General features: G+C 52.0%; 9 protein-coding genes across 9 annotated transcripts; 6 read left to right on the plus strand and 3 right to left on the minus strand.

Annotated features, from left to right (window-relative positions):
- The first annotated feature begins 90 nt into the window (after positions 1 to 90).
- On the plus strand, positions 91 to 841 carry BCR37DRAFT_377588 (uncharacterized protein). The gene has a single exon (XM_040868858.1). It carries the CDS (start codon positions 138 to 140, stop codon positions 735 to 737), a length of 600 nt encoding a protein of 199 aa, XP_040726595.1. The 5' UTR covers positions 91 to 137; the 3' UTR covers positions 738 to 841.
- A 142-nt stretch (positions 842 to 983) lies between these two features.
- On the minus strand, positions 984 to 1,703 carry BCR37DRAFT_377590 (uncharacterized protein). The gene has a single exon (XM_040868859.1). It carries the CDS (start codon positions 1,602 to 1,604, stop codon positions 1,197 to 1,199), a length of 408 nt encoding a protein of 135 aa, XP_040726596.1. The 5' UTR covers positions 1,605 to 1,703; the 3' UTR covers positions 984 to 1,196.
- Positions 1,704 to 2,216: 513 nt separating this feature from the next.
- Positions 2,217 to 3,137, plus strand: BCR37DRAFT_340065 (mitochondrial carrier domain-containing protein; the record flags this gene model as incomplete). Its single annotated transcript, XM_040867352.1, has 1 exon — positions 2,217 to 3,137. A coding segment is annotated over one exon (921 nt), but the record flags the coding sequence as incomplete, so codon positions are not given.
- A 421-nt stretch (positions 3,138 to 3,558) lies between these two features.
- On the minus strand, positions 3,559 to 3,940 carry BCR37DRAFT_252272 (bola protein). Its single transcript, XM_040866642.1, has one exon. It carries the CDS (start codon positions 3,842 to 3,844, stop codon positions 3,596 to 3,598), a length of 249 nt encoding a protein of 82 aa, XP_040726598.1. The 5' UTR covers positions 3,845 to 3,940; the 3' UTR covers positions 3,559 to 3,595.
- A 96-nt stretch (positions 3,941 to 4,036) lies between these two features.
- On the plus strand, positions 4,037 to 4,425 carry BCR37DRAFT_402157 (PHF5-like protein; the record flags this gene model as incomplete). Its single annotated transcript, XM_040871891.1, has 2 exons — positions 4,037 to 4,057; positions 4,105 to 4,425. The coding sequence occupies 2 exons, from the start codon at positions 4,037 to 4,039 to the stop codon at positions 4,423 to 4,425; spliced, it is 342 nt and encodes a 113-aa protein (XP_040726599.1).
- Positions 4,426 to 4,442: 17 nt separating this feature from the next.
- Positions 4,443 to 8,292, minus strand: BCR37DRAFT_377594 (uncharacterized protein). Its single transcript, XM_040868860.1, has one exon. The coding sequence runs from the start codon at positions 8,030 to 8,032 to the stop codon at positions 4,487 to 4,489; it is 3,546 nt and encodes a 1,181-aa protein (XP_040726600.1). The 5' UTR covers positions 8,033 to 8,292; the 3' UTR covers positions 4,443 to 4,486.
- BCR37DRAFT_377595 (Abscisic acid G-protein coupled receptor-domain-containing protein) lies at positions 8,203 to 9,900 on the plus strand. Its single transcript, XM_040868861.1, has one exon. It carries the CDS (start codon positions 8,266 to 8,268, stop codon positions 9,793 to 9,795), a length of 1,530 nt encoding a protein of 509 aa, XP_040726601.1. The 5' UTR covers positions 8,203 to 8,265; the 3' UTR covers positions 9,796 to 9,900.
- A 25-nt stretch (positions 9,901 to 9,925) lies between these two features.
- On the plus strand, positions 9,926 to 14,746 carry BCR37DRAFT_365615 (uncharacterized protein). The gene is made up of 2 exons (XM_040868270.1): positions 9,926 to 10,839; positions 10,891 to 14,746. Exons 1-2 carry the CDS (start codon positions 10,258 to 10,260, stop codon positions 14,578 to 14,580), a joined length of 4,272 nt encoding a protein of 1,423 aa, XP_040726602.1. The 5' UTR covers positions 9,926 to 10,257; the 3' UTR covers positions 14,581 to 14,746.
- Positions 14,747 to 14,953: 207 nt separating this feature from the next.
- Positions 14,954 to 16,006, plus strand: BCR37DRAFT_334633 (Pre-mRNA splicing Prp18-interacting factor-domain-containing protein; the record flags this gene model as incomplete). The annotated part of the gene is made up of 1 exon (XM_040867148.1): positions 14,954 to 16,006. A coding segment is annotated over one exon (1,053 nt), but the record flags the coding sequence as incomplete, so codon positions are not given.
- Between the last annotated feature and the right edge of the window lie 100 nt (positions 16,007 to 16,106).

Genomic DNA, 16,106 nt, shown 5'->3' on the forward strand with positions numbered 1-16,106 from the left:
GTGGACTTGAGCGGCCGGCGGTCGCTCTAGCCTTTAGGGGTGTCTGCCCCTGCCACGTCAGCAGCAAGATAAATGGAGCTTGCATCCTGTCTGCCCTTCATTGCCTCTATCAACCAGCAGCAAAACAAATCAGCATCATGAGCAGCATCATCGTCGTGACTCTGATTCTTGGCCGACTAGCCCTTCTCAATGTCTTCATCAATTCGGCAGTACTCTACACACCTCAAGTGCTTGGCAATCCTCTTCCCCAAGTGGACCAATCCTACATTGTCGGTCAAGACTACACTGTTGTGAAGGATGCGTCTTTGGCATATTTCCTTTGGCGCAGCAACAACACAAGTCCTTTGCAAATTGCTGGCAAAGATGCTGGTTCGTGTCACTCTATCCCGGCCAGCGACTTCATGTACCTCGTGCCAGCGCCTCCGTCACTACCGACAAACGCCCAGGTTCACGAGGAATGGACTCCTGGTCAATGCACTTTGATTGCGAAGGACCAAGAGCCTGCTGCAGCCAATTCGCACCCGGAATGGTTCAAACTTTCGTTTGCTGACAAAACTGGCCTCGCTGTTTATTGCGTCCGTGGTATGCGAATGGATCTTACACCTGTCATTTCCAGATTGGATTGCAAGTGGATGGGTTCGAAAGAAGGCTACTGCAGTCATAATGATAAACTTGAGGAAGTGAAAAACAATCTGATCCACTTCAACCTTGACTGCAAAGTGGAAAAGAAACGCTGATGTCGACGTTGAGATCCAAAGCGACTTTGGATGCAGGCTCGTACAAAACCTTCTACATTGTTCTGCGGTAGATGAAGTTGTGAAAAACACTTGATGCAGCCGAGATAGGTCTTTTGACTTCCTCAATTACAGCTTTATAGAAAGTATTTTTAAGCCAAAGCCTTGCAAAGACCGCAGATGTTCAAGTGCAGGAATCACAAGCTGCAAATGCCGATGGATGCATTCACGTATGCATACTAGCTGCCAACCGAAACTTATCAAGCTTGATCTTGGGTCGCGTTTGTGAGCACTCAGTCTTCGTGAGTTTGAAGACAATTGCTCAGAGATGTGATTGCTATCAAGATATCGAAACTAGATTCAAACCAAAATGTGCCATGCCATGCTAATGCGTGATGTCCAACTGGATGTGCGAAGCACTTCCGTCTTTTGTGCAAACGTGCCATCCTACCTCGTCTTCCCTCAACAGCGACGCTTCGAGCATGTCTTTGCGTAGTGACCTGGACCATGACACAACCCGCACTTGCGTGTCTTGGGTCGGCCAGTCTGCTTGCTTGCTCGCTGCATGACAAAGTCAGGATCATGTCCATCAGAAGACGATTCTTGGACGGAGGTCCTGTGATGATCGATTTTTGAGCGCGTATGCTGATCCAGCTGATCCAGACTGAGCTCTTGTAAGGGTTTTCGTGGCTTCATGCTAGTTCTAGTCCTGGCGCGCTTGACTGAGAGTGCTTCAGCTGAGGGTGACGAGGAGCGCTGACGCCCTGACCGTGAGGATGAGGGTGATTGAGCGCGACCAGAGGTGATGTAGACGACTGGAAGTCTTTGAGAGAGGTATGGCTCTTCTCTGAGCTTTCCGAGGAAGGGCATGCTGGTCTGTGTTGTGTGTAGCTGTGGCTGTAGAAGAACGATGAGAGACAGAGTACTCAAGCAGCTGTAGAGAACGAGAGCAGGACGAGACTTGGAGGTGAGAGGTCAAGGGAGGACTATGCAGACTATGGCGGTCGCATCTCATTGCATCCTCTCCGTCGCAGCATCTTGTTGGAACTCATACGTCGTGCTCATTCAACGCAGGCGTGAGGAGCTCGAGCTCTGTACCTAGTCCATCAGCACTGACTCTGATCCTGCTGCGGCTAGCTTCTCGGTCAGTCACCGCCAAGCGCCTTGATCACCAGGATCTCTCAGTATCTGACCAGGCCAGGCAGTCTGCACGCATCCTGGGGGCTAAAAGCGTCACCCGTACAATGTACAGCTTGAGACGATGCGTCAGTCAATGACTCTACTCTCAAGCACGAGTCCCCATGGGATAAATCTATGAGCATCGAGACACTCTCCCTTCAGAGTCTCTCTCTACCTCGGCTCGTCCTCCGCAAAAGTCAAAAAAGATGAAAATTGACTTTGAGACGTCATTCTGCAACTCCACACCAGGCAGCCATCTCCATCGTCTGCTTCTCTCCAGAATACCAGCGAGACTCAGCAGGTATGGCAGAAGAATCAGTGCCGCCCATCATTCATGCACTCTCAGGCGCAGTTGCTTCCATCTTCTCCAATACGGCCGTGTATCCGCTCGATTTCGTCACCACACGACTCCAGACTCAGGAACAGGGTCCTGCTGCAGCCTTAGAGAAAGGACAGCCGCAAAAGCAATACACTGGCTTGCAGGATGCATTTGAACAGATCTATCAGAAGCATGGGCTGGCAGAGTTCTATCGGGGCCTTGGCGCAGACAATCTGTCCACGATGGCCTCGACATTCTGCTATCACTTTGCGTACAACTTTATCAGAGATCGCAGGGTTGCAGTCCATACGAAGCGTCGTGGTGGACACAAGCCCAGTGTCCTGTCTATGATGGAGGAACTGACCATTGGCGCTTCTGCTGGCGTCATCTCGAGGTTCGTGACCTCTCCAGCGAGCAATATCGTCACACGATCGCAGACGCAGGACGGTGGCACAGCGATGGACATCGTTCGTGACATTTACAATGAAAAGGGCATCACTGGTTTCTTCTCTGGCATGAAGGCATCTGTCATTTTAGCAGCAAACCCATCGATTGCCTATTACCTCTTTGAAGTACAAAAGGCATTGCTTTTGCCAAAGTCACGCAGAGCATCACCGAAAGCAGTGGAAATCTTCCTCATGTCAGCAACAGGCAAAGCGATTGCTACTCTATTGCTCTATCCAGTTATTCTTATCAAAGCACGCACGCAAGCACAACGCGTCAAAGTCGGCATCTTTGCCATGATTCGTCGTATCTTCACTAAGGAAGGCGGTCTTGCTGGCTTCTACAAAGGTGCACCGACACAAGTACTCAAGGGGTTCTTGTCACAAGGTATATTGATGTTGCTCAAGGATAAGATTGCAGCACTCATTGTTGCTGGATACCTAGCAGTGTCTCGAAGGAAGCATGTACCGACTGGAAGTGGACGTACACTTCACTTTGCCGATCCGCCCAAACAGGACGTCAATGGGCTTATCTTGGCAACCAAGGATATCATTGAGGAAGCAGTGGACAATGCAGTTGACAAGGCCAAGGAAGTCGCACATGATGTGGCAGAAATCACACACCTGGATCGTATAAGTGATTTGGCTGAAGCTGGACGTGAGAAGCTCGGCAAGACGCTTGAACACGCTGGTCAGATGATTGCTGGACACAGCACGGGACAGACTACTGGCACAGTCGCAGGAGATGGCGCATCGGGCCTGAAGGAAGGCGTTGAATGGGCGCAGCAGCAGCGAACGCGCAACATCGAGGGTATTGAGTGGTCCAAACAGACCAAAAAGCCTTGAAGCTTTGTGCCTCGCATATTTATTGTATGACCATCTGTTTAGCGTTACGGCCTTCCATCTTATACCTGATTACATCAATCGACACTCGTCTTGAGCTGAAGAGCGTGCATGTTTTTGATCTCCTCCTTCAAAATGCTGTTGACGAGCCGTTGCTGTTTGATGACATTGAGGCCTTCAAATTGCTTGCTAGAGACTTCGACGGCATAGGCGGATCCACAGCCGCCAGAGACATCCTTGACAGTCAGTCGAGTCGGCGATAGATGTTCTTGTAGCTTGGTGTAAATCTCTTGGTCAGCATCTTCTCTGTGGCAGGCAAAGCACATACTTGGCGTTCGCCTTGATCTGTCGGTACAGCAGAGTAGAATCGCCTCGCTGTAGCAGTGATTGTCCGTCTAAGCATCTTAGGAGCTAATTGAGCTTGATCTCCAGCTTTTGTCTGAGTGCATGAAGTCATCTTCAAGTCAAAAAGTCGCGACCAACTCAACAGCAGCACCTTCGCCACAACACAACACGCTATGTCAAAGCATCATCCAGACGTAACTTCCTCATCTCCTCCCTGGGTCACAGTCGCTAACACCAATAGCTTGTCATGTGTAAAAAACAACCCGGTATCGCGCTCGGTCGACTCTGTGCAAAATGCGACGGTAAATGTGTCGTCTGCGACTCTTATGTACGGCCACAGACACAAGTTCGGACATGCGACGAATGTGCCTTTGGTAGAGATGCAAACAAATGTCTCATTTGCGGCGGCGAGGGAATCTCAGATGCGTACTACTGTGCAGCTTGTACGAGGCTTGAAAATGATCGCAATGGATGTCCCAAGATTATCAACCTCAGTTCAAGTTCAAGAGACTTGTTTTACGAAAAGAAGAAGCGGCAAAAGAGTGCATATAGCTTTGCGTGAAGCGGCCTGCTGACAACGGATTTGCAAGGGAGATTGATTTATGTATGTACAAAGCATATCACTACCCACCCTCCTCAAATTCCTGCATTGCATCCTGGAAGGATTCAATCGACAACGCACCAGGCGATGTTGGACGTGCCAGAAAGTGAGCCAGCGAGACGACCTGGCCATGTGCAGCTCTGCCCTCACCAGGGCTCGAGGGACGATGACCCACATCAGGCCATATCCGTACACCATCGCCATGGCTATCCAGGGTCGGCGACACGGGCGACACGAGCGCAACAGGCGTCTGTACCACAGATACTTTCCGACCATGCAGCAAGAAGGGACCTGAACGCAAAGACGTTTGTGATGCCAAATTGGAACCCTCTGCGTTCTCTGCTGCACCACTCGCTTTGCTATCCTTGGATGCGCGTCGCTTGATCACTGGGAAGGGCGATCGATGTGGAATCTCGAGACTCAGCGTTGGTGCCGTTTGAGGTCTATTGCTGGGCTGTCCTTGACTTGTAGACTTGTCCATCCCGTCAGCCGACCCAGCCGAATGCACAGGCTGACCACGATGCCCATTGCCGAACCTGAAGGGCGACGTAGGATCAAGCACATCTGAACCGTCCATCAACACTGCATCTGCATCCGCCTCTGCTAAATCATTGCGAAGCCTCGTTGACGTACCGCCTCGTGCATCATGCGATGCGAATTGTCGATTCACACGTTTCAATGTATCTGTAGATGCTCGTCGTATCGTATGCCCGACTGAGCTCAACTTGACCTTACTCGGTGACAGAGACAGCGAAGCGCGTGAACCTGGCGCACCACCACTCGTCGTACTGCCTTGAACACTCCCATTCGGCGAGCCAGTACGCATAGGCACAGTAAACGCTTGCGCCTTCGGATCCAACTCTAGCTCGAGATCCTTGACGAGGATATCACGATGACACTGCGTCCGTAAAGTCTCTTGCCGCTGCCATGATATCTTGGCGGAACACGACGCGGCCGCTGAAATCAGATGCTGACGAGTTCGTGGTAGAATGGGCGTCAGGGTTGCCAGGCTGCGTGCATGTCTGTAGAATTGCTGTAGCTGGACTTCTCGCTCAATCAGCTGTGCATCCATCTCTGCAATCTTTTGCCGTATCAGATTTTGACGCGCTGCAACGACCTCAGGTAAACGATCGACGCTTCCTGGAAAGGGCTGAGCAATACTGTTGAGTGTGGACGAAGAGCCATGTCTTCGTGCGCGACGACCAGCTTTTGATTGTGCTTCAGCAGCGGCATTTGTCTCAATCCCACGAATCGTAATACCAGCCGTATGGAAGGCAGCCGTATAATTGATCTTAGCAATCCAATCATTCATCTCTTCCTCTGACGTTGCCGTCAATTCTGCCAGCTCCCCGCCACGCCCAAGAAAGGAGAAGTGCGTCTTCTTCTTGGCGTCATGGTCATGAAAGGCAACCGTATGGGCAGTTGGCATGTACGTGTCTGGCGAGTAATTGTGCACCGGTGGCGTCAACGTCAGCAATTCCTGTTTCTTGTGTTCAAGCGTTTGTTGCATATAATGCCGTACCCAGCCGAGATCTTTGAAAAACAAGAGTTGCGACGCTGTCAGCATGACACCCCATTCGCGATACACGGGTTTTGAGTTGGCGCGCTTCTGCTCCTTCTTTTTGAGCATACCAATCTTGGTGATTTTTACATCCACGAGACCCGGCTCTGTTGCGAGGGGATCTTGCTGGCCGTCTTCACTGATGTACGCTTCGGGTCTTGATCGCTCAGAGACGAGTTGAAGTCGTGCTGCATTGACAAATGCCGAATGGAGTTTCGCCACGTTGATGACGGGTAGGGTGCCAGTGTAAGAAAGCGTCATGGGCTTTGACAAGATGTCTGTCAACTGCGGCCGCAGCGACGACAAGTTCCTCTCCATAATCAGCGAATAGACATCAACGCTGCGCCGAGAGAAGCTTGTTGTTGAAGCTGGTAAACTGGTTACCGAGCCACCACGCAACGCACCAAATTCTGTCGGCGTCTTGGCTGATTCTGGCCCAGGCGAGGGACTCATATCATCTTCGACAAGGATGAAAGGCGTAGAAACGATATTGTCGTAGAAATAGTCGAGGATGTCTGAATTGACTTCATCCGTTTGATCTGACGTTGTGTTTTTGATGAATTGCTGTTTTGTCATCTTGTACTTATTGGCCTGGTTGAAGCGATCCGTGTGTAGCATGATGAGGGCAAACGTAAGAATATGCGGCGTCTCACGAGATCTGAACAATCGTGGATTGCAAATCTGGTAACGCTCGGAGAACGTATCAATCACGCGATCAATCTGCTGCGTCTCCCGAGGTAACTTGGTCTCCATCAAAAACTTGCGTAATGCCATATCCAAGGGATCTTGGCTAAAGTCGAACTTTTGCATGTACTGCTTGAGGCAAGCAAGGTGGAAGGCGTCATCAGACGAGGCTAGGACAGAAGCAATAACATTGTGATTCATTTGCCCTTCAAGCCTCTCCAAAAACGCATGCGGACTCTCTTCAGGAAGACGTAGCGGCATGACTGGTATTTGCGGCTTCTCCTCCAATGTTTTTGCAGGTGATAAAGGCGGCAACGGTGATGTTCCGCGCGAAACACCGCTTCCACCACCAACAATGGGCAGTGTCAGTGAGAACAACGGATCCTCAGCATCCCTACGCAACTTGCTCATTGAGAAGAACTTGGAGACGCGTGTACCGGATGATTTCCGTGCAGATGCTTGGCCGCCATACGTCAGACTTCGACCGCGAGACTTTCCATGCAGACTGCTACTACTACTCGTCGGCTCAATACCTTGTTCCAAAGCAGGTCCACTTCTAGACAATCTCGCTGGAGCAGGACTCGAGCGTGCTGACTTGAAGGAGGTCATGGATCGCATGGAGTGTTGACGTGTAAGTGATAATCGATCGAGTGGATTCGCCAACTCGAGTCTTGGCGAACCTTGTGCTGCCAATGTTGCTGAAGCAGCGACAAGTGCAGTAGCAGGCGCCTTTTGTGATGGTGCTGTGCGGAGTGAAGCTGCTGAAGAGCGTGTTGACATGTTGGGCCGTTTGATGGATTCGAATGTCGCTCGAATACCTTCAAACGTAAGTCGTGACGTCTCCCCACTAGCGCGTTGAAAGGAAGTTGAAGCATCTAGGGATTTCCGTAGAGGTAATGCATGCATTGCCTCTGCGCTATTTGCCGTACTCGCCTTTTTCCGTCTCGGTAAGCGGAAGAAGCTTGAGCGACGCGCGTGCGGTGCATCAGGAGACGTTCGCGCAAAAGAAGGCCGTTTTGAATCGAGTGAGGGCCGTTGCAGTGAATTGTTACCTGTCCGTACAGTAGCTTCCGAGCGACACTCATCTTGCTTGGGCGTTTCTGATGAGATGCGCGGTGAGGTTGCTGTTGTTGGGCGTGATTCGCCTGGGATGTGTAGCGCAATCTGCGGCGGAGTCTCAGAGACACGCGATCCTGGTATAGGCGATGAGGCACCCTGTCTATCAGACGCAGCAGCAGCGACACTCTGTCCTTCTTTCCGCTTGAACCAGCCAAACGCTGGTTTGTGTTGAGGCAAGGGTTGTGAGTCTGTCATGAAGCTCATGCATTATTTCATGATGGATTGCCAGAAATGAAGAAGAGCAGAGAGAGAGAAGGCCTGATTGATGCCGGCAAGCGCGTCGAGTATTGAATTGTGTCGCGCGATGTATCCAGCAGGTGGGTCTTGTTCGCGCCTCTCAGCTTTGTGGCTGTAGTACCAGTGTAGTCCTTCAGTTGCGTCTTACTGCTGGCCCCTGTTGCCCTTGCCTTTGCTTGTAGGCAGACACGTACGCGGTGATGGGTCTTGTTTGTCTGGCTCTCTCTCTCGTGTCGTTGAAGCTCCGAGACCAAGAGACCAAGACATTGACCAAGACACACAAACACAGGCGGCCAGACGATAGCATCAGCTCCAGACAGACCTGCAGCCTCGACGGCCCTCATCGCACTACTGAGGCGACCCTACTCATGGACTATGACAAGTGTTTCGCCATTGTCTACCTGATCGGCCTCGTCGCATCCTTCACCTGGCTCTCCTACCACTATGCCATCCCGCACTACCTGGCGGCCGCTCAAATAGGAACGCTCGTGCAGGCGACCTGCGCACTCACGCTCGGTTTCTCTTTCCTCATCTTCTTCCTGATATGGGCTGAATTTGGAGACTGGGTGCCGAGTATACGTGCATTGGCTTGGCAGTCCAGCATCGCCTGTTTGCTAGCGCTCATGGTCCTCATCCTACCTCTCCTCATGAACTATGGCTTTTTCTCTGAGGGGACAGGTGTCTCGGCGCGCTATCGCTATTTATGCACATTGCTTGCACTTGGCGCAGAACTCTACCTCTTCTACAGGCTCGGTGATTTCCTCCCCTCGCAAACAATCAGTCACAGTTTCTTGCAAGCTTGTGTGATTCGTGTGGGCATCTTGGGGATCCTGACCATGGCGCTGTTATCTGGGTTTGGTGCAGTCTCTGCAATTGAACAAGCAGTCTTACCAAGACGCGCCGTGACGGAGACAGAAGTGGCACGTCTACAAGAAGCTGTGCATATGGCAGAAGATCAACTTGAGATGAAGGTACGAGCTCTCGAGAAGCAAGAGGCTAGGGAGGCAGAAGCGCAGCATCGTGGGTTTGTTGCACGGTGGATGGGTGCTATTTCTCGGAACAGTGAAGTGGAGGAGATGCGACTGGGTGTGCTTGGGATGCAAGAACTCCTGGCATCATTACAGGCCGATGCAGCTACTGGACAAGCGACCTTGGATGATCAACAAGCTGCCAAGACGTGGCGTGGGAAGCTATTCAAAGTGCTGGATGTGCTCTTCAGTCTCTACTGCGTCTATCGGATTGCCTTTACACTGTACAATCTGACGCCGTGGAAGGGCCAAGCATTAGACCCTGTTTCGCGGGTGCTTGGCTTACTTGCAACACACTACGACGAAGACATTGATCGAGTGACCTTGACACGGCAGATTGGGTTTCTGCTGAGTGGTGTGGTGATTGCTGGTAGTTTACGGGCCTGCTTGATCAGTTTAGCCAGACTGAGCAAAGTCCTACCGCATGTCATCAACCAGCGATCCATGGCGCTTGGGTTTGCCAATATTCTGGGGTCTTACAATATTGCCACTGCGATCATGCTCTGTCGCAGTGTGCCGAGCGACTATGGCAAGACGATCTTGGGTAACTTGGGTGCTGCGCTGGATCAAAGCCAGTTTGAGGTGATCTTTGACCGGTGCTTCATCCTGGGTACGTTTGGGACGACGGTGATTTTGGTACTGCAGCGTAAAATGGGGGGTGTGAGCGGGGATTTGGAGGCTGGGGTTGAGAAGAGGCTATGAGGAAGTGTATACTGCTATAGAGATAGATGATGACGTACAGACAGCAGAGTATACTCAGTAGAGTAAGTATAGTAGAGTATAGTATAAGGCAGGGTTAGCTCAGCTCAATTTTCAACTTTTACCGCGAGCAAGAGACACACTCAAGACCCATTCCTTCCCCCCCATCCGGCCCAGAGTCATTCACGGTCTCGGGCACGTAGAGGGAAGTCCAGTCTAGCAGTATCCCATCGAGGGCACTTGCATCAGGTCTCACACCCACAAACAAGCGACACAACCACTCTCAATCCAGGGAGGAGACAGGGCCAGCGAGAAAAAAAAAGTTCCAACCCGAGCTCAAGCGTAAGAGGCCTTCTACCTCAGCGGCCTCTCTTCCTCTAGCTTGTACTCAAGGGAAGCAAGTCTCTCCTTCTGTATCCAAAAGGGACCGAGAGCATTTCCAGCAACAGAGACGCGCTTGACCGAATGAGCGACTCCAAGGCGTCTTCTGCACAAGACAAACCACGCACCCAGCAAAAAGCTGTCTTTAGCTATGCCAGAGCTGCACAGGGAAAGCAAACGGCTCAGGCGGCTCCAGTAGCTGCATCGCCTGCATCTGAGCAAGGTGCGAATGGTGGCAAATCAAACACGCCCAGTGCTGCTGCGCCGGCTGCTGTAGCGGCTCCTTCTCCAGCACAAGGAACACCACCTGCTGCATCTACGCCTGCCGCTGTAGACACAAAACCGGAATCAACGGCAGCAGCTTCGACCCCCGCAGCACGAGATTCAAAAGCGACGACCGGCCCAGCCTCAACCGGCGGCAGCGGCCACCAGAAGGGAGCGAGCAGTGGCGTGCACATGCCTCCTCGTAAGCAAGAATCAGGCACACCAGCGAGTGTCCAATTTGGTAACTTCTCAAATGCCGCTGGACCCGGCACACCTGGACCGGTCTCACAAGAGTCACCGGCACCTGGCAAAGCACAACCCGTTGCATCAGGAGGTGCACCGCCGCGTGTCGTTCAGAAGCAGGACATCCCTCAATTCGGCTCCTTTGAAAACAATGAGAATGTAAGAGAAAACCCCTGTCCCATCCTCCAGTACATGACTAACGCATATCAGAAGCCAGTGCATTCACGCACAAACTCTGAATCGTCTGAATTCAGGCCAAGCGGTATGCCCAACTACAACCAGGGCCCTCAGCAAGGCTACTACGGACAAGCACAACAAGGCAGCTACGGCTATCAATCAGGCTATTCACCAGCTATGCCAGGTTATCGTGGTCCTCACCGTGGTGGCATGAACCAATTCAACCAACCACGTCATACACCCGGCCGTCCTTCACAAGCAGGAGCACCTGGTGGCCCTGCCGGTAATAACGCAGCCATGGCATCTCCTCGTCCAGGCGGTGCAGCTGTCAATAGTCCACACTCAACACCACAACAGCAACATGCTCAAATGTCGGGCATGGGTTCACCCATGGGATCACCTATGTATGGCAATTACGCACAAATGCATGGACAAGGTATGTATGGCTACCCAAACTTTTCTCCTGCGTATTCCGGACAAGGCGGTTATGGCGGTTACCCACAATCCGGACATCTGCAAGGCGGACAACAACCAGGTGGTTATATGAATCAACAAGGCAGAGCTATGCCGTATGGCGGTCCACAAACACCGGGTGGTTCACAGCAAGGGAACCCCGGTGGCAACCAATACCAGAACCCAAACTTGCAATCACTTGTGCCGCGTGCTGGTGGTGGTGGTGCATCCTTGTCGGATAGGTCGACTGGCACACCTCAACAATCTACCGCACCAACCTTCACCACACCCCGCAAGTCTGCTGCTATTCGCATCACACGACCTGATACAAAGGAAGAAGTCATCTTACCCAAAGCTGAACCAAAACGTGCATCTGCTGCAACGCCTGCTACTGCTGCTATGACGGGTACGACTGTGCCTGCTGCATCAGCAAGTCCTGCACCTAGCAGCACGAAGACTGATCGTCCTGCGTCTTCTGCAAGTATCCCAAAGAGTTCAACACCGGCACCGGCTGTTGCCGTACAAGAAACACCAGAACAGATCAAGGCAAAGAATGAAGCAACTCGACTAGCATTCGCTGAAAAAGTGGCTGCACGACGTGCTGAGAGTTCTGCGAAGGTGGATGAAGCCGCTGCTGCCCAGAAGAAGGAGGAAGACTCAACAGCCGCTGCGGCTGCTACTGCTGCGGCTGCTTCTGCTCAAAAAGAAGCGGATGAGAAGAAGGTTGCTGAGAAGGAAGCTAAGGATAAGGCTGACAAGGAAGCTGCTGCTGCTGCGACGGCCGCAAAGGCAAAAGCAGATGCTGATGCGAAAGCTGAGGAAGAGGCGAAAGCCAAGACTAAAGCTGACGAAGAGGCTGTTGCCGCTGCTAAGAAGGCTGAAGAGGAAGAAGAAAAAGCCAAGAGTCAAGCTGCTTCCAAGTCTGCTGAGCCTGAATCGTCTGCCTCTGCTTCGCTCGATACGATTGCTGAGCCAGCTGCTGCGGATCAGACGTGTGATGTCGTGGAAACGAAGCATGTGGACGAGGATGCCAAAAAGCTCACTGTGGATACCGCCAAAGCCACTGAACCCGCTGCGCCTTCACAAATGCTCGCTTGTCTCGAAAAGTCAAGCAAGATTGATGACTTGAAGAGCGTCATATACCCAAGTGGCATCAATGCGCCACTTGCATCGCTCAATGCCAATGCCACGGGCGGCAAGTTCAAGTACGACAAGGAGTTTTTGCTGCAATTCCAAAAGGTCTACACAGACAAGCCCATGTCCAATTGGGATGAGCGGTTGAAGGAGACGATTGGCGATATGGATAGTCGTGGCGGTAAGCCTGGTATGGGTGGTCGTTCTGGCTCAAATCGTGGTACACCCACCACTGGCTCACCCTTCAGTGGTTCTGGCCTACCAAACTTCAACCCAAAGCCCCTCGGTAGCTCAGCAGACCGGTTTTCACAGTCTACCAAGATGTTGTCGAATGGTATTGATCCAAAGCTTGCATTGGGTACTCAGCCATTTGAGCGTGGCGCAACGTTCAAGCCCGGAATGGCGCGTACCAATACACTCCCTCCACCACGCGCAGATTCAAAGCGTGGCGGTAAGCCAGGTGCGATGGGTGGTCGTGTGCCAAGTAATCGACCAGACAAGAATCAAGTAGGCGCACCCACCATTGCTCCGGAAGATGTCAAGCCTCTCGCGAACTCTGGCAACAGGTGGCAACCGAAACGTGCGGCTGCCGAGTCTGAGCCTCTACCGGGTGGCGAGGATACACAAATGGCGCCAGAGATGGTACAGCGTAAAGTCAAAGGTCTCCTCAATAAGCTTACGGTGGACAACTTTGATCGTATCTCGGATCAGATTTTGGAGATTGCAAGTCAATCCAAGAATGAAACAGATGGACGGACGCTGCGTCAAGTGATTGCACTCACGTTCGAAAAGGCAACGGATGAGGCGCATTTCAGTAACATGTATGCTCGCTTCTGCCGCAAGATGATGGAGACGATTGATCCTTCCGTCAGTGATGACAGTCTCAAGAATAAAGACGGTGTGCCAATCACCGGAGGTGTCTTGTTCAGAAAGTATCTGCTCACGCGTTGTCAGGAAGACTTTGAGCGTGGTTGGAAGTCACAATTGCCGCCTAAGCCTGAGGGCGAGGCACAAACTGAAGAGGCAGCCATGTTGTCTGATGAGTACTACATTGAGGCTGCCGCAAAGCGTCGTGGTCTTGGTCTCGTTCGCTTCGTTGGAGAAGTCTACAAACTTGGCATGCTCAACGAGAAGATTATGCACCAAATTATCGTCAAGTTGCTCTCGAATGTCAAGGAGCCTGAGGAGGATGAGGTTGAGTCTGTTACAAAGCTCATCACTACAGTCGGTGCTTCATTCGATGCGTCAGAGCGCGGAGCTTCTTTGATGAATGCGTATGTTGTGCGTTTGGAGGAGATGGCGGAAAACAAAAACATTTCTTCTCGTCATCGCTTCATGCTCATGGATGTGCTTGATTTGCGCAAGGCCAAGTGGATCGGTGGTGCTGACACCAAGGGTCCAAAGACCATTCAAGAGATTCACGACGAAGCAGCGAGAGCGGCAGCTGCCAAGGAAGCTCAGCGTGGACCTTCACATCGGGGTGGACCTCCTGGTGGCGGTGGCGGTCGAATGGAGTTTGGTCGCGGGGATGTCCGTTCTGGCTCGAGACGTCAAGAATCACATGGCCCAACCATCACTACTTCTGCTGATGGATGGAAGTCTGTTCGTTCTGCGGGTGATCTCGCCTCATTTGGCAAGTTTGCCGATCGTTCTGCATCGAAGCAGTCGTCGTTTGGTCCTGGTGGCAGTTTGGCGCAGAATGCTAGAAATACGGCGCCTGGACGGAGTGCCGCTGGCTCAAGGAATCCATCGCATGCTGGTACTTCGAGGGAGGACTCGCGCACCATGTCGCAACAGCCTGCGAATGCGTTTGCTGTGCTGCAAGGTGATGATGGTGAGCCCAAGGATGAAGAAGAGACGGCTGCTGCGACAGAAGAGTCTTCTGCAGGTCGGCCGCGACTCAACTTGCTACCAAAGGGCGCGACGCCCGGTGAGGAGGATGGCGAGGCGACACCCACGGAGGATGGTTCAAGTCGGCCAAGACTCAGTTTGTTACCAAAGGGAGCTACGTCTGGTGAAGAGCCAGTCATGGCACCCAAGTCGACTGATGAAGGCTCCGAGAAGGACGACACGGAGGACGCAGAGAATGAGGATGAGCCAGCAGAGACGGATGAGGCTGATAATGAGCGCGACTAATGTTCATGGGAGGCTCGACAGCATTGACGTGTGTGGACAAGCATATTATTCACATCTTTCACCCGCAAAAGCGTGCCATCTCTCGCATTCAGCTGGTACGCAACTTAGACTATGCATAGCCTTTTGATTTGTTTTAAAGTATGCAAGGAATTCAATACATCATGTCGTGAGTGAGCACATGTTGTGCAGTTGCCAGGCCATGTTCTATCGGCCATTCTACATGCTGAGAGTAGAGCCAGCTGGTCGTTGCCTTCCCGTCGCGTCTTTGCAGCAATTTCAAAACTAGGAATGCGACAAAGACCGTTGACTGCCGTAGAACAAGCTCGGGATGAGCGCAGGGACGGCGCGTAAGGATACGAAGGGCGCAGAATTAGATGCAGAGGGCAACAAGGTCAACCCGCATATCCCGTCCTTCATCTCAAAAGCACCTTGGTATCTTGATACAGGTGCTAAATCATCCCTAAAACACCAGCGGCTCGATTCGGACGGCAGCCAGGGAGCAGCTCAGTCTGGCTGGTATGATCGGACACTCAAGACCACAGGTCCTGCTGCAACAAAGTATCGTAAAGGCGCTTGCGAGAATTGCGGCGCGTTGACACACAAGACGAAAGAGTGTCTTGAGCGGCCACGGAAACGAGGCGCGCGCTGGACAGGCGAGGATATACAACATGACGAGGTGATTCAAGAGGTCAAGATGACTTGGGATGGGAAACGCGATGTGGCGAATGGATATGATTTTGATTCCCATGCGCAAGTGCTCAAGGAACGGTTTGACCGTGTGGATGCAATGCGCAAGGAGAAGGGCCTTGAAGGTGCAGTCGACACGGCTGTTGGCTCAGATGAGCTGAATCCAACGAAGCTGACGGACGTGACAAAAGCAGCAACAAGCAATCACATGCGCCAGCGTGAAGACGTGGCCAAGTACCTGAAGCCAGACTATGATGTCGACAGTTACAATCCAAAGGCGAAGAAGGTACGGACAGAAGACGAGCGGCAGTCGGCTTTCACGCGAGCTGCAGACCGGACAGGCGATGTGGCAACGTTTGAGACGCTTCAGTCATTTGCATGGACGGGTGAGCATGCTGCAAACGCTGTGCATGCAAACAGTACACCGTCTCAGGCTGCTCTTCTATTCAAGAAGCAGCAGGAAGCGAGACGGATAGCGGCAGAAGCGCAGAAGGAGGTGCTTGCCGCACGTTATGGTAATGTCACACAAGCGCTGCCGAAGAATCTAGTTGAAGAAGAGGCTGCAAATGGGTCGATGAATGCGGATGGTACAGAAAAGGTCACGGTACGCAAGTCACGGTACCAGGAAGATGTGCTCAAGAACGGCCATTCATCTGTCTGGGGCTCTTGGTTTGATGCCAAGACATTTAGCTGGGGGTATCGATGCTGTCACAATACGCTCGAGAATGCGTATTGCACTGCGACAGAGTAGCAGCGTCTGCATCTACTAATGTACATGTATATTCACCGTCCATGCCTTCCTGCCCCTGGACTTTCTCAAATTTCAAATTTCAAATTCA

The sequence above is a fragment of the Protomyces lactucae-debilis genome (genome assembly GCF_002105105.1).
Source record: "Protomyces lactucae-debilis strain 12-1054 chromosome Unknown BCR37scaffold_5, whole genome shotgun sequence".
In the NCBI taxonomy this organism is placed as follows: Eukaryota; Fungi; Ascomycota; class Taphrinomycetes; order Taphrinales; family Protomycetaceae; genus Protomyces; species Protomyces lactucae-debilis.